The 17,787-nt window shown below is 37.5% G+C and overlaps 1 protein-coding gene across 2 annotated transcripts in view; it reads right to left on the bottom strand.

The window, feature by feature from the left end:
- The window catches only part of WASHC4 (WASH complex subunit 4), a 63,601-nt gene that overhangs the window by 32,853 nt on the left and 12,961 nt on the right, over positions 1-17,787 (bottom strand). Inside the window, exons 8-14 of one of the 2 annotated variants that reach the window (XM_015152660.3) lie at positions 17,340-17,382; positions 16,739-16,842; positions 15,393-15,513; positions 11,196-11,319; positions 10,962-11,089; positions 10,037-10,197; positions 3,790-3,916 (exon numbers count right to left, since the gene is read on the bottom strand). In XM_015152660.3, the coding sequence (XP_015008146.1) occupies positions 3,790-3,916; positions 10,037-10,197; positions 10,962-11,089; positions 11,196-11,319; positions 15,393-15,513; positions 16,739-16,842; positions 17,340-17,382 (808 nt within the window). Of the gene's footprint in view, positions 1-3,789; positions 3,917-10,036; positions 10,198-10,961; positions 11,090-11,195; positions 11,320-15,392; positions 15,514-16,738; positions 16,855-17,339; positions 17,383-17,787 lie in introns of both variants that reach the window. The other variant, XM_077954837.1, reaches the window with a different exon arrangement.

The following is a 17,787-nucleotide window of genomic DNA, read 5'->3' as shown; positions in this document are numbered from 1 at the left end:
AGACCAATCACCACAATCCATCTGCTATCTTGTCCTTGCCTAGTTTGGTGCTAATTAGGCTTTCTCTCCTTCCAGCCCAATGAGAACAGATTCTCCCCTCCCCTTCTATTCATGAAGGAAGCCAGGTCTTGTGAGGTGTTAAAATTCTTTTAATGGTATTAAACTCAGTGAAACGGTGGAATAAGAAAACAGGAAAAAAGGGATATTATTTCTCAAATAGTTTTTCATTTAAACCCAAAAGGGAAACACAGAAAAACACAAAGATAATGACGGAGATTCTTTGGGTCTATAAAGTTCCCAAAAGAGATACATGTACAGTTTAGCAACGAACCTTAACTATGTTATTGTAGATACATGAAGGAGGTGGGGCAGAAGCTATATGCCAGTGTTCCTCAACCTTTTACTCCTGTCCCACCACATGTGAGAGAATGTATTCTCCCATCAAAAACAGCGGCTCACTAAAGGAATGATACTCAGCACAAAGTAGGAGTTCCTCTGAACCACACACAAAGTTTCTCTGTGGCAAAGAGGCATGTGCTAAATTAACAAAATGAAAAAATCAAAGAGAGGATAGGGCCGGGCGCGGTGGCTCAAGCCTGTAATCCCAGCACTTTGGGAGGCCGAGACGGGCGGATCACGAGGTCAGGAGATCGAGACCATCCTGGCTAACACGGTGAAACCCCGTCTCTACTAAAAAAAATACAAAAAACTAGCCGGGCGAGGTGGCGGGCGCCTGTAGTCCCAGCTACTCGGGAGGCTGAGGCAGGAGAATGGCATAAACCCGGGAGGCGGAGCTTGCAGTGAGCTGAGATCAGGCCACTGCACTCCAGCCTGGGCGACAGAGCGAGACTCCGTCTCAAAAAAAAAAAAAAAAAAAAAAAAAAGGATAGCATCCTAGGAAAGGTGACAGTAAGACCAAAGCTTGCCACAAACATGCAGAAAGAGCCACAAAGTCTTACCTTGTAGGCTACAGGACTATTACATCAGACCCTACCCTAGTGCAGCCCTGGGAAAAATTAAAAAGCACAAAACAAGGAACAGCAAAAACCTAACTCTAAGTCAGGCAGAAAAAGAAGGATTCCCTTTTTTAGGGGTACTTGAAGTACAGAACTCCAGGGCCCATATTAGCTCATTCCCAGATAACCATTAATTTGTGAAGGGATGTATTTTGAAATCTAAATTGTAAGGGAGAGGGTAGTCTGGAGTCTGTACTAGTTAATGATAGAATAAACAATTGAGACCAGCCTTCCCACTGAGAACAACTAGAAAATCTGAGCAAAAATGGTTTAAAAATGCCTCCTAAGGCATCAAAGAGGATTCAAAAAAATAAGGAAATATAAGGCTAAGATCTGGAAGACAACAGAAACTCAGAGAAGTGAGCCTGGCATTCAGGGTTGCTTTCTCTTAAAGCATCTGCCCTAAAGACAAAAGCCAAACATATCTTTCAACAACATCTCACAGGGAAGGGAGATAAAAATAGGAGCTCGGGGCTCATCAGAGCTGGTTTTCATAAACCACCTAAGCTTTGAGTTGGGGTCCTAAAGGATAACCCCCCAAAAAGTAAGGGTGAATTAAACAACCATCACAGGATCACAATCCTGCTTCAAATCATCTCAATCAACCTACTAGATTGATATAACCTGGGTTGCTAACTGTCCTAGACTAGCTGTGTACAAAAGCAAATACAAATACAAATCCCTTCTGGAGGAAGAAAAGATCCAGATCCTCAAATTACATCTACAGCTTTTCATAAACAATGTGTGGCACTCTATAAAAAATAACTAGGTATATAAAGAGGTAAGAGATGTACAAAAACAAGAGAAACAACAGATAAGAGAAATAGCCAAATAATGAAATTATTAGACATGTGCTTCAAAATAAGCTGAATATGTTGAAGAAAATAAAACACAAAATCAAACATCTCAGAAGAGAACTGTAAACTATAAAAAAGAAGCCAACTGAAAAGTAAAATTATTAAAATTTAAAACTCAGTAGATGAATTTAACAGCAGATTAGAGATAGATGAAGAATTAGAACAGAGAAAATAGAAAAGAAGTAATGCTTGAAGAATCAATGGTAAAGAATATTCCATGAATTCAAGAAGTTCTACTGACCCCAAAGTAGCACAAACACACAAAGAAAACCACACCTAGGGGCACTGTAGGAAAACTACTAAAAGCCAAAAAGTAAAGAAAGATACATATTTTAAAAGCAACAAACCTACAGCTGACTTCTTAACAAAACAAAGGAAACCAGAAGACAATAAAATGACACCTTTAAAAGCTAGAAGAAAAAAAAACCCAACCAACCTAGAATTCTAACACAGCAAAATGATTGAAATGAAGACATATGCAGACCAAAAACTGTTACAATTCATCAACAGAGACTTGTATTAATGAAATACTAGCAGGTATTCCCCAAGTAGGAAGATGAAAATTAAGAGATGTAGGAAGAATAAAAAGCGACAGAACAGGTAAATATGAGTAAATCTAAATAAACACTGACTATAAAAACAACAATAGCAATAATAATGCCTTGTGAGGTTTAAAATACAGAGGAACTCAAGTACACAACAACAGCACAAAAGGTGAGAGGCAGATAAACAGAATTAAAGCTGTTTAAGATCCTTACACTGTCAGGAAAGTGGTAAAACTAATTTATATGAGAGCTAAATGAGTAAACGATACATTTTAAATGTCTAGAGTAACCACTAAAAGAACAGTAAAATAATATAGAATTAAACTAATAGGAGGAGAAATAAAATTTAAAATACTCCAAAAAAGAACGAGAGAGGAAAAGAAAAGGGACACAGAACAAATGAGACAAATACAAAGCAACTAGTCAGGTGGCAGTTTAAAACCAAATATATCAACAAGGACATACAGAAAAAATAGTACTATGAAAAAAAAAAAAAAAAGATTATCAGACAGGAGAAAAAATGTATGCTACTTACAGAAGACACACACTAAATATAAGGAGCCAGAAAGGCCACAAGTGAAAGGATCAAAAAAGAAAATACCATGCAGACATTAATTAAAACAGTTACAGTTAATATCACACACAAGAGACCTACGACAAAAAGCATTACAAGAGATAACAAGGAATATTTCTTAACAAGAAAAGGTCCAATTTACTAGAAAGACAGAACAATTCTAAACATTATATACTTAGCTTCAAAATACACAAAATAAAAACTACAGAACAAGGATAAACAGACAAATCCACAATAGTGGGAAATTCTAACACAACTCTCAGTATCTGAAATACACAGACAAAATCATTAATAAATATGATCCTCTTGTCATATACAAAATGCTACAACTGACAAATACAAATTATGCATTCTTTTCAAGTGGATGTGAAATGTTTACCCAAGTTGACCATAAGCTAGATCATAAAGCAAATTTCAAAATACTAAAATTATTTAATTATTCCTAAAACTCAATAATAAAATAACTAGAAAATCCTCATATAGTTCAAAATAAGGAAATCTTTCAAAAAGCCCACAAAGTTTATTGTAATTTTAAAATAGTTTGAAATAAATAATAAAAATACAACATATCAAAACTTCTAGGGTACAGCTAAATAGTCAAGTTTTGAAGGAATGTAGAGCTTTGAATGGGTTGTTAGAAAATTTAAATTAATAAGTCACACAGATCCCAACATAACCAAATCAATTTGTTTCAATAAACAAAAACAGACTCTACTCTTTGTTCAGTTTTATCCAAGTTTAATTTCTGTAAGATTAACAAAAAAACGATTCCCCGAAATATTATAAGATGCAACTACCTGTATAAAAACATTACATCTGTTGGTAAGATCTTCAGCAAATTTATCCATTCTCTGCTCTTTAGATAAAATAGATTCCATTTTCATCATCCACGAGCTCACAAAGACGTAGTAAGACTGTACATCTCTAACAAAGGAAAATACTGGGGTTACTCGGCAAAGAAAATTTACTTCCATTTCTTGATATTGATTGGAGTACATTATTTCTCTGCAGCAGTCACTTCATCTTTCTGGTTTTCAAAAGATAAATATTATATAGACATACATAATTTACTCATTCAACAAACATGCCAGGCACTGTTTCTTAGTACAGGTACTGAGAATACAACAGTGAAATCAGCAGTAAATAAAATGAATACAAATCCCTGCTCCCATGATGATTACATTCTAGAAAGGAGAGTTGTATAATAATGAAATCAATAAGTAAAATTTTAAATTAATTAAAAGATACATACTACAGAAGAAATATAAGCAGGGGAAAAAGGATAGGGACTGGGGTGGAGGTGCAATTTTACATAGAGTGATCAAAGTAGGCTCACTGAGTAGGTGATTTTGAGCCAAAGTTTAAAGTAGATGAATGAGTAATTCATGCAAATATACAAGAAGTGTAGAAAAGTGAACGACAAATGCAAAATCCTAAGACACCTGGAAATGTGTCTGGCTTGTTCAGGTAATAACAAGTCAGTATACCTGAAGCACAGTGAGCAGGGATTAGATCAGCGAGACACACAGGGAGGGAATGGGGGACTAGAAAAGTAAGATGGGGAAGGGATTTGTGGAAGGACTTGCAAGGAGTAGGGATTTTGACTTTGAGACAGAAGGCCACTACAGGATCCAAGCAAAGTAACTTGATCTAACTTTAGTTTTAAGAGGATCTGATGAGTTGAAAATAAACTACAGAGGGGGCAATGGTAAAAGCGGGAAAACCACCTAGAAAGCTACTGTAATAATGCAGAAGAAAGAAGATGACAACTTGAACCAGAATAGGAACAGTGGAAGTGGTCAGAATCTGAATATAAAAGCTAATAGCTATTGAATGCTTACTATATGACAGCTACTGTTCCAAGAACTTTACACACACACACACACACACACACACACACACACACACACCACCTCTTTCAATCCTCACATTAACCTTACGAGGCAGGCACTACAACCTCCACACAGAACAAGAAACTGCTACACAGAGAAGGTAAGTAGGCAGCAAGATCGTAAGTTCAGTCAAGATTCAAGCTCACATCCAGGAAGTTTTTTCATCCCAGAAAGACTAGGGCAATAAAAATGTAATTCTCTCTACTATTCAGGATGATTACAAATACTAAATCACTCCATCAATGTTTCCCAACTCAATCTCATTCAAGATAGGAACCTCTTTGTATTCACAAGCTGTTTAAGCTATACTTTTCTTTAAAAAACTTAGTATGTGGCCGGGCACGGTGGTTCACACCCGTTATTCCAGCACTTCAGAGGCCGAGGCAGGCAGATTGCCTGAGGTCAGGCGTCCGTGACCAGCCTGGCCAACATGGTGAAACTCCGTCTCTACTAAAAATACAAAAATCAGCCAGGCATGGTGGCGCACATTTGTAGTCCCAGCTACTCTGGAGGCTGAGGCAAGAGAATTGCTTAAATCTGAGAGGCGGAAGAGGTTGCAGTGAGCCAACATCGCGCCACTGCACTCCAGCCTGGGTAACAGAGTGAGACTCCATCTCCAAAACAAACAAACAAAAACTTAGTATGCAAAATGGACAATTTTTCTTTATCGAATCAGACATAACCAACTCAAATCTTCCTTAGCTACACAGGGTAAAGAAATGTCCCATTCTTACAGGTCAGAATCAGCTAGAGGATAGCTCTTCAGGGCAAGGAACTAAAGACACTCAATTACATTTAGAATCCCACACTGAGGTCAGTGGCTAGCCATATTGCCGGGCAATCTGTCAATCTCAAGAGTTCAATCTAAAGAGGTATCCTGCCAAAGTCTCTAATAAATGTGACTCACGGAGGTAAAACCCTAGCACAAAATCTGAGAAAAATGGTTTCTACAGAGCCATAATTCCATCAGACGAAAAACACAAATAGTCATACTTTGTGGCTTTGCTTAGAATGGTGCTGAAACATTGTTTGACTTATGAATGATTCCTTTTTTAAGGAATCATTTTTTAAAAGCCTGGTCCTTTTTTAAAAACAGAGAGCATGGTCCTAGAGCAACACCTTCACTTTTGAGGAGGAGGCTGTGATCAAGACTCAGCAGGAATACCGTGTACAGGAGAGAACAGAAAAAAATCATAAGCAAGGACCAGAGAAAGAGACCTAGGCAAGACTATGGAATTCTCCCTGATGAGCAACTACGTCAATAACACTATGAAGAAGGCAATAATACATAGTGAACGGCATTCAGCCAGTTTTAGGTAAGACTATACGATAATGCAGAGGTTTATATGTCACTTCTGCCCATCACTCTGTGATCACATTCAGATGACAGATGATCTTTACCTCTTACAAATACATAAAAATGAAATTGCTTCAAGTTTCAAAAAGCAAGTTAACTGACAAAGAGTACAAAAATCGCCAAGTGACCTATTGGATTGTCAGGTGCATTTCAAAGTACAAACAGGAAAAATATCAAGGTAAAAATACAAATCTCCTGCCCCTAACATAAAGTACTAAACAGTGTCAACACCTATATGTCAACATGGGAGGTTGAAACGAAGATTCAGACCTCTGTTCTCTAAAAGCAGTATTTTCCAGTGTTAAAGTGGTTGTGAATCAAAAGCAAAATGCAAAAATCCACAAACCCTGGACCCCAGTCAAGGAGGCAGCTGGGACACTGGCCACTTGGGATCTGGTGTATAGTGTGGGGGCAGGAAAACTGTTGCTTATTGCTCTCCATTGCTCCCTACTCATGTAAACTCTGAAGCAAGACCTCGGGACACCTCTTAGACACTCCCTCAACTTTCTCTAAAATGTCAGGACAAAGCCCATGCTGATCACATCATCACTCTCCTGAGTTTCACTTTAGTGAATTTTAGGTTTCCTCGACATAACTGCGAAGAGACTGAAAAAGGTAACTGTGCCCTTCATCTTTATGGAGCTCTGTAGTAAATAATTTAGAAACAAAATTTCATCATGTGATAAGTCTTTGAAAGTCAAGTTATTCAACTGTCCACTTAATAAGACTCACTTCCCACAGATTTTGGACTGACAGTCGTCTATATTCTGCCTACACAGCTTTAGTGAAGGAGAATACAGAGCAGCCTACATAACGCTACCTGCTGCACAGGCACTAGAACAGGACTGGCACTGGTCTGAATGCCCTCTCTGACATGTACTTAGCTGTGTGACCTGGCAAAGTTCATTTTTCTAAGCCTCATTTTCTTTATCTAAAAATGGGATAAAAATAGTTTATGGTAGTAGTTAACAGCCTGGGCTGTAGAGTTGAACTGCCTGCATCTGCCATCTACTAGTTATTTAAACTTGGGCAAGTTTAATCTCTGTAGGGTTTTCTCATCTATAAAACGGCAACAACAGTATCTACCTCATACAATTTTCTGATCATTAAAGGAGACATGTGTGAAGTTCCTGGAATAGCTACTGGCATATACTAAGCACTCCATAAACATTAGTTGTTACATTTATTATTTTATGCCAGAAAACTGTTACATGCTTTATGGAACATGATATGTTTAAAGCTATTAGCATAATGTCTGCCACAGAGTTGAGAGCTTCATGATGTTGGCAATTATTATCATTACTATCTGTCATCTTCACCTTTTGGTTTTAGTTTAGCCTACTGGAGCCACAGAGATCAAATCTGTTCCCTCTTCATTCTGAACGCCCCTCAAATATTTAAAGAAACCCACCGCATCATTCCACAGATTTCTCTTTTAAAAGCCAAACTATACAGACACTAACAAAGAGAAGATAAACAAGAAGGCATGGTTCTCAGACCTTCTGACATCCTGATCAGCTTCATCTAGGGATACTGCAGTTTGTGACCCTCTCAAAACATGGCACCACCAAACACCAGCTATGATCTGACCAATAAAAATTCCATGGAATATACCTGGGTTATGAAGTAACCTGCACAACAAACCCCCATGACACGTTTACCTGTGTAACAAACCTGCACTTGTACCCTGAACTTAAAAGTTTAAAAACAAACAAGCAAAAAATTTTTAAAAGGCCGGGTGTGGTGGCTCATGCGTATAATCCCAGCACTTTGGAAGGCCAAGGTGGGTGGATCACCGGAGGTCAGGAGTTCAAGACCAGCCTGGCCAACATAGTGAAATCCCATCTCTACCAAAAATATAAAAATTAGCCGGGCGTGTGAGCGGTGGCTCACGCCTGTAACCCCAGCAGTTTGGGAGGCCGAGGTAGGCGGATCACAAGGTCAGGAGTTCAAGACCAGCCTGACCAACATGGTGAAACCCCGTCTCTACTAAAAATACAAAAATTAGCCGGGAATGGCTGCATGTGCCTGTAATCCCAGCTACTCAGGAGGCTGAGGCAGGAGAATCACTTGAACCCAGGAGGCCGAGGTTGCAGTGAGCTGAGATCACACCACTGCACTCCAGCCTGGGTGACAGAGGAAGACTCCGTCTAAAAAAAAAAAAATTTAGCCAGGCGTGGTGGTAGGCACCTATAGTCCCAGCTACTCGGGAGGCTGAGGCAGGAGAATCACTTGAATCTGGGAGGCAGAGGTTACAGTGAGCCAAGATAACGCCATCGCACTCCAGCCTGGGCAACAGAGCAAGACTTGGTCTCAAAAAAAAAAAGGAAAAAGAAAAAACAGAATTTAATGAAACTATCAAGTCCCATGACCTAGATACATGATGAGTACCCCTCATCCAAAATGGTTGGGGCCAGAAGTGTTTCAGATCTTGGAATATTTGTATTATATACTTACTAGTTCAGCATCCCTAATCTGAAATCCAAAATGCTCCAATGAGCGTTTCCGTTGGGCATTACAATGGCACTCAAAAAATTTCCAGTATTGGATCATTTCAGTTAGGGATACTCAACCTGTACTGTAACTAGTTTCTACAACCTGGGTATTACAGTTATTAATGTAAGCTAAGTATGTATTGGCATTTTGAGTAACTGCATCACACTGTTACAAAATATCAACATTCCAAGAACTAAAATACACACATTTTTCCCTACTTACTGCTACTCAAATGGAAAGATAAATCTCTCTAAATCTTATATTACTTAATTCAGCTCTCTAATCTAAATCTAAACGTTGTTTTTATCCCTCTTCAAACCTGATTTAGGATATCTACTAGAGTTCTGAAATGAGTAGACCTGCCTAAATTGGTGGTAGTTTTCCACTTTAATCAGAGGACATGGCAGTACTAAAAATGACATGCTCTTCCTTCCCCCAATGTACACTAGTGACCCATCTTCCCTTTGATAGTCAAAATCAACAGAAAGTGGATAAGTATCCCCATTACATCCAGCCATATCACAAACAAAAATCTGTCACCAGCATGGGGCCAGCAGCAGAGTCCTGTGTCATTTCACTCAACAGCTTTATCCAAGTTAACATGTGATTTTAGCTGTGTACTCAAGAAAGAATGTGCAATAAATTAATTGTTGAAGCTGAGTGATGGGAATGTAGGGGCTCTTTCTACTATTTTCTCTATTTTGTGTATATTTGAAAATTTATACAATAAGAGACAAACAAAAAATAAGGATGTAAATATCAGAAGAAACAAAGAATTAAGTGTTCCTTTGGAGAGCAAGACTGAAATACAGGAAGGAATTGGGAAGAATTATCTTTCCCTTTAAGCGTTAGCACTTTTTGATGTTTTATACATATGCATATATTATTTTCATAAAAATAAAAATAAAGGGGGAAAAAGAAAGCAAATCAAGAAAAACTCAGCCTCTCCCAAAATCACCATGGACATACAATGTTTTTAATGTTATCAAACGATAGCCACTGCAACAAAATCTGAGACTTCACTTCATTTAGACAAAAAATATTTAACACAGATGATAAAAACTATGTATGTACGCATTTGTATCCATAAAGTATAATCTGTCCACATCTTAAATTGACTTTAAGTGTAAAATATTTTTTACAAAAAACCTCTAGAAAACAAATCTCCTGGAGATTGCCTGACCCTTAATTATCAAGTACATTTAATAACTCAAATGGTATTATACATTTAGAGTTAGTATAATATTTGAAAATAAATAATATCTAAATATTTTCATTATACTTGTTTATAAAACCTACTTGGTAAGTGATTGAGCTTTCTGTTGTAGAAAACTATCCCTGTGTATTTTAATGGCTTGAAGACTTTTTCTGTCTAGAAGTTTGGCAGCTGCTGGTATTTTCTGGATCAGAAAACTGTCAGGAAACCAAATAATATTAGCAGTTAGAGTGATGGCTGGTACCTGAAATAGAAAAGGGAAAAGGGGAAAAATCATTAAATGCAGGCTAAACAATAAGCTTTTTAAAAGTTCTATAATACACATGGAAGACAATTCATTTCAAGAAAAAATAACCACAAAAATACTTATTAATATATTATGAGACAAATATCTTTCACTGTGGCAGAGTTAAGGCATTTCTACATCTGGTGTTGAGCATGACAGTTTTATTCCCCTAAGTATTAAATAACACACACACAAAACACCCTGTCATGGATTGTCAGATAAAAAAATACAACAAGTAAATAGAAACTTGAATCTTCATGTCCTTTAGTTTCATTTTATATAACTTTTTAAAAAATTGGCTGGGTTATCATAGTCACTATCACTCGATGTTACACATAAACTAATCTTTCAGTTTTGAAATCAGGTGCCACATTATGAAAATAACAAAGACACAGAAAGAAATATATTTTAAATTTCTTCATCTTCAGTAATGAAAATCAGTGGCAAAGAAAACGAAAGGAAAAAAGTAGTATTAGTACCACTAAAAGAAAGTTAATGTACAGAACAAACCTGAACACCATCTACCAATACGTAGTAATATGATGTAGAAATATGATGTATTTTCATTCACTAAGTTACTTATTTCTGGAATACTTGAATTTTACAAGTGAATATTTTTAAATTATTTTTGTAAACAGGAATAAAATGCATTTTAAAATACTTAGTTTTATCTGCAATCTTTTTAATCTACTCAAATTGAAAAATAAGTTTCAAGTTCTTACCTTCTTACAAATGTCCAATAAAGACTTATAAAACTTTTTATCAATAGTTCGAAAAATCTGAAAGTGCAATACAAAGAGTCCACAAATTCCAACATATTTGTCTCTCTGGTCAATTTCAGAAGGTTCTCCTTACAAATCAATAACATAAGAGAAAGCAGAACAATTACACTTCAATTATGCTTTAAGGAAATGCAAATTTTATAAACAAAAACCAAAAAATGAGATTTACATTACCAAGCTTGGCTTCTACATTTGCAAAAATTGACCGAATACTATGTGCAAATTCCTCAGCAAAAGTGCTATTTTTTGACACAGATACTCCTCCATTGAGAGAATCAAATTGTTGTTCTATACAGGCCTAGATAGGAAACATTTAAAGAGAAATTCAGACTCTCAATAATTAATGATTAAACATTTAAATATCATACACTAAATGTAGTGTATGATAAATTTCTATATTCATCATTTAAATTTTACTAAAACTAAAGCTCAGGTTCTTAATGAAATCTAATATTTAGATCTTTGTGAATGAAAAATTTGTATGTATTTATATTTTTGGGTACTAGTTATGTGAAAGTAATAAAACTGAATCCAAATCTATAATCCTGTATAAAGAAATACACACGATGTTCAGAGATGTATAGAAGATAAAGCATAATTTTTATTTTACTTTGCACTTTTATGAGTAGAATTTATGTTAACTGTTTACAATTACTTTCCTAGAACTTTATTACAGCATGTATAGAAATGTCTCCTAGAAAAAGAATCAGTAACAAAAAAATTATCTTCTTAACCTAATGAACTAACATTTAAATGAGGCCGGGCGCGGTGGCTCAAGCCTGTAATCCCAGCACTTTGGGAGGCCGAGACGGGCAGATCACAAGGTCAGCAGATCGAGACCATCCTGGCTAACACGGTGAAACCCCGTCCCTACTAAAAAATACAAAAAAAAAAACCTAGCCGGGCGAGGTGGCAGGTGCCTGTAGTCCCAGCTACTCGGGAGGCTGAGGCAGGAGAATGGCGTAAACCTAGGAGGCGGAGCTTGCAGTGAGCCGAGATCGCGCCACTGCACTCCAGCCTGGGCGACAGAGCAAGACTCCGTCTCAAAAAATAAAATAAAATAAAGTAAAATAAAATAATAACATTTAAATTGATATACAGTTGACTCTTCAACAACATAAAATTAGGGCCACTGACCCTCGTGCAGTAAAAAATCTTCATATAACTTTTGCCTACCCAAAAACTTAACTAGTAATAGCATACTGTTGACCAAAAGCCTTATGGATAACATAAGTCAATTAACACATAAATAGATTAGTATCTGCATATATCTTATGCATTCATGACATACCTAACTTTTCCTCAGGTTTTTAAAATATTTCTAGGCTAAGCCATTTGTGTTCAAGTTTTTTTCAAAATGTTGCTAATGTTCAAAAAATTTTCTAATACATTTCTTGAAAAACAATCTGTATGACCCGTGCGCACTTCAAACCCATGTTGTTCAAAGGGTCGGGTCAACTGTAAACAAGAGTTGAGATTAATCGGTTAAAAACTGTGATCATGTAAAATACAAACTAAAGGTAACCTTGAAATATACTATAAATGGAATATAATGCAATTTCTGGTGGAACCTGCTCAAAGCAGCACTGTCCAACAGAACTTTCTGTGATGATGGAAACATTCTACATCTGTGCTGTCTGATATGATAACTAGCCGTGAACTATATGTGGCTATTAAGTACTTGAAATGTGGCTAGCGTGAGCAAGAAAGTGAATTTTGTATTTCATTTTAATGTATTTACATTTAAATAGCCACATGTAGTTAGAAGCTACCATACTGGACTGTGCAAACCCAAATTATATTCCCTGGGCCTAGGAAGAATTAAACAGACTTGTTAAGGGTTGTCTTAAAAACCTAAACCTGACGGGGCATGGCGGCTCACACCTGTAATCCCAGCACTTTGGGAGGCTGAGGTGGGCGAATCACAAGGTCAGGAGTTCGAGACCAGCCTGGCAAACATGGTGAAACCTCGTCTCTACTAAAAATACAAAAATTAGCTGGGTGCAGTGGCAGGCGCCTGTAATCCCAGCTACTCGGGAGACTGAGGCAGTAGGAGAATCATTAGAACCCGGGAGGCGGAGGTTGCAGTGAGCAAAGATCGCACCACTGCACTCCAGCCTGGGTGACAGGGCGAGACTCAAAAACAAAAACAAAAAAAAACCCCTAAACCTAGAGGTTAACAGCAAACACAATATAGGCACACCTCACAGAAACCATAGGCTCAGTTCCCAACCAGCACAATAACGTGAGTGACACAAATTTCTGAGGCGGGTGGATCACCTGAGGTCAGGAGTTTGAGACCAGCCTGACCAACATGGAGAAACCCCATCTCTACTAAAACTACAAAACTAACTGGGCATGGTGGCACAGGCCTGTAATCCCAGCTACTTGGGGGGCTGAGGCAGGAGAATTGCTTGAACCCGGGAGGCAGAGGTTGTGGTGAGCTGAGATTGCACTACTGCACTCTGGCCTGGGCAACAAGGGTGAAACTCCGTCTCAAAAAAAAAAAGTTATATTTACACTATACTATAGTCTATTAAGTATGCAATAGCATTATGTCTAAGTATATTAATTTAAAAATACTTTATTGCTAAAAATGCTAACATCTGAGCCTTCAGTGAGCTATCATCTTTTTGCTGGCTGAGGGTCTTGCCTCAATGTTGATATGCTGTCATCAGGCTTCGTTGTTTCACTTACAGAGAATAGGCAGAGTAGAGTAATATAATTTTTAAGGGTCCTAAGATTTTCAGAATGGCAAATGGGCATTGGCTTTCCCTCTATGAAAGATGTAGATGGCATCTTCCAATAGAAGGCTGTTACATCTACACTGAAAAATCTGTTGCTGAGTGTGGCCACTTCTATCAGTGATTTTAGCTAGACCTTCTGGATAACTTACTGGCTTCTACATGAGCACTTGCTGCTTCTGCACTTTCATGTTATGGAGACAGCTTCTTTCCTCAAACCTCATAAACCGACCTGTGCTAGCTTCAAATTTTTCTTCTGCAGCTTCCTCACCTCTCTCAGCCTTCAGAGAATTAAAGAGAGTTAGGGCCTTGCTCTGGATTAGGCTTTGGCTTAAACTAATGTTGTGGTTGGCTTGATTTTCAATTCAGTGCAACAAAACTGCTCATTCTCCGTATGAGCAGTAATGCTGTTTCGCTTTCTTATCATCTCTGTGTTTACAGCACTTTTGATTTCCTTCAAAACTTTTCCTTTGCATTCACACGTTGGCTAACTATTCTCAGCAAGAGGCCTAACTTTCGGCCTATCTCTGCTTTTTTTGTCCCCGCCCCGCCCGCAAGACAGAGTCTCCCTCTTGATGCTCAGGCTGGAGTACAACGGCGTGATCTTGGCTCACTGCAACCTCTGACTCCCAGGTTCAAGCGATTCTTCTGCCTCAGCTTCCCGAGTAGCTGGCATTACAAGTGCCTGCCATCACACCTTACTAATTTTTGTATTTTTAGTAGAGAGAGGGTTTCACCATCTTGGCCAGGCTGGTCTCAAACTCCTGACCTCACATGATCTGCCGGCTCAGGCTCCCAAAGTGCTGGGATTACAGGCGTGAGCCACCGCGCCCGGCCCTATCTCTGCTTTTGATATGACTTCCTTGCTAAGCTTAATCATGTCTAGCTTTTGATTAAGAGACATGAAACTCTTCATTTGAACACTGAGAAACCACTGTAGGGCTATTAATTGGCTTAATTTCAATATGGTTGTGTCTCAGAGAATAAAAAGGCTTGAAGAGAGGGAGAAAGACGGGTCAACAGCCAGCCAGTTGATAAAGCAGTCAGAACACACACAACATTTATTGATTAAGTTCATCATCTTACAGGGCACTATTTGTAGCACCCCAGAACATTACAATAGTAACATCAGAAACCACTGATCACCATAACAGCTATGATAATAATGAAAAACTTTAAAATATTGCAAGAATTACCAAAATGTGATAGAGACAAAGTGAACACAATGCTGTTGGAAAAATGATGATCAAAGACTTGCTTGATGCAGGGTTGCCACAAACCTTTAATATATAGAAAATGCAATTACCTGGGAAATGCAATAAAGCGAAATGCAATAAAACAAGATATGCCTATACCTAACTACTCAGATTAGATGTTAATCCTCAAATATTGGTATCCATTTACATAATTTTTCTAAAACTCTTACTCTAGACACAACTAATACACTATTAATTTTGTTGGCTACTAGATATAGAAATATTTTAGTACTCTAACAATAATTTTAAGCCAAAGTACTTTTTAAAGAAAAATATATTTAACAGTGCATTATAAAAGTGGCCTACTGTAATTCTGAGCTTTGTCGTCTAATATGAGCCCAATTGTTACAGTCTGATACAGACCTACTTACCTGGAATATCATTCCATCCAGTAATTGCCCTTCTAGCTTCAGCAAGAACTTTTCAAATGGCTTTAGTTTTTCTTCCTGAATTCCAAATTTTGAAGGATTGTGATGGACGGATTTCAGTAACCTTGTGGAAATTAAGAGAAACATCTTAAATCCACCGAATAAATTCTTAAATTAAAAATTAAAAATGTTCCTGAAGTCAAAATTTTATCTTTGTATTTCTTGTTTGGCTCTACATATTTGAAAATTTGTTGGCCGGGCGCGGTGGCTCAAGCCTGTAATCCCAGCACTTTGGGAGGCCGAGACGGGCGGACCACGAGGTCAGGAGATGGAGACCATCCTGGCTAACACGGTGAAACCCCCTCTCTACTAAAAAATACAAAAAACTAGCCGGGCAAGGTGGTGGGCGCCTGTAGTCCCAGCTACTCGGGAGGCTGAGGCAGGAGAATGGCGTAAACCCGGGAGGCGCAGCTTGCAGTGAGCTGAGATCTGGCCACTGCACTCCAGCCTGGGCGACAGAGCGAGACTCCGTCTCAAAAAAAAAAAAAAAAAAAAAAAAAGAAAATTTGTTTTTCAATAATCCTAATAGATTTTCTTATGCTTTTTAATATCATCTTAAATTAAAATGCCTCATACTCTATACATACCAGATATTTAATAAGTACTTATAACATGAATAAAATAAACCATGATCTAAAAAAATTCGGGGTATATAAAATAAAACCAAGCTCAGGAAAGAAAAACTGTCGGGTTGGGCATGGTGGCTCACGCCTGTAATCCCAGCACTTTGGGAGGCCAAGGCAGGCAGATCACGAGATCAAGAAATGGAGACCATCCTGGCCAACATGGTGAAACACCGTCTCTACTAAAAATACAAAAATTAGCTGGGCATGGTGGCGCACACCTGTAGTCCCAGCTACTTGGGAGGCTGAGGTAGGAGAATCACTTGAACCTGGGAAGCAGAGGTTGCAGTGAGCCAGTATCACGCCACTGCACTCCAGCCTGGTGACATAGTGAGACTCCGTCTCAAAAAAGAAAAAGAAAGAAAAACTGTCACCTGAATAGAACCCAAGCAAAAAAATAAATCTGAGTCCTAAGCTAGGCAAATTAACTTTCTACTACTATTAAGAATTAGGATGCTTTATACAGATGTATACTTGTCCCAACAAACTCACATGAAATTAAAGAATGGTTACTGTATTCATAAAAATATTTGATATGAGCTTCTTCTAAATATCAATCCCCAGCTCTTTTAGAAAATCTGTATTATTTATATTTGTTTACTTTTTACTAACACAAATACATTAACCAAAGTAAGAGAACATTTTAAAATATTTTAATTGGTGTACCTTTTGTACATAGTCCAGTGGTCTTTCAGTGTGATATGATTATCAATAATTTCATCCAGGGTGAGCAAAACTGTTAGCAGTTCTCCCAAGTGCTCATACATAGTCTGTCAAAAAACCTTTAATGATTATCATTTAGTCACTAGTTAGAAGTTAAGCCTCATGTAGACGTTTAAAGTAAAATCATTTGGGCTAATTACTGAATTAGTAAAAGCAGTGGGTAAATCAGTTTATTCAGCTACAGGTTGGATCCTCAGAAAGGACTATTAGTCTTTTAGTCTTAAACAGAGAACACTTTTCTCTTTTTAAGATGAACAAAATTTCATCCTTAATTGCAATACTGCAGATTCATTTCATTGTCCAAAGAGATCATTTAGGGAATCTGCATTAAGGCACTACTGGGGAAAACAAAGTTACACTGATAATGGTTAATAATGACTCATCAACTTCACAGATGAAAGAGAACAAATGCAAACACACACACACACACACGTACACCCCTTTAAGAGAGTTGCTATGAGTGTCATACTCTCCAACCATACAAACTCCAAAGTAAAATATAGTAAAAATTACAGTTTTACAAGTCAAGTTAAATGTCTTTTACCTGAAAATGAACTCCAGTTGTCTCTATAATTTTGGGTGCAATCCTATAATAAAATAACAATCAAGTTAAAAAAAAAAACTTTCCTTTTTGTCACAGTTTATTCTTATTTCAAATACTCACAGGAGCAGATGATCTTGGAATTTTAATATTTATCTTTATTAACGCTCTAGTCATTTAAAATTTAAGAGCGTCAAGTCCACTTTCCCAAGAAGAGAACTACCTTGTGCATACTATTAGGGTGGTGCAAAAGTAACTGTGATTAAAAAACAGCAATAATTTTTGCACCACCCTAACAGTATTCTTGCCTATATCCCACTCATGGGTAGGGCTATGATGATAGGTGACCTATGAATAACCTTACCCATTTAAACCCAAATGATGTATCTTGGGATGGAGGTAGAGAAATATTAAAAGTGGTATTCATATCTTTCTAAACTATTAGAATTTC

Source organism: Macaca mulatta, chromosome 11 (genome assembly GCF_049350105.2).
Source record: "Macaca mulatta isolate MMU2019108-1 chromosome 11, T2T-MMU8v2.0, whole genome shotgun sequence".
Taxonomy (NCBI): domain Eukaryota; kingdom Metazoa; phylum Chordata; class Mammalia; order Primates; family Cercopithecidae; genus Macaca; species Macaca mulatta.
Note: the sequence above shows the minus strand (reverse complement) of the source record. Positions and strands in the feature narration are given on the sequence as shown.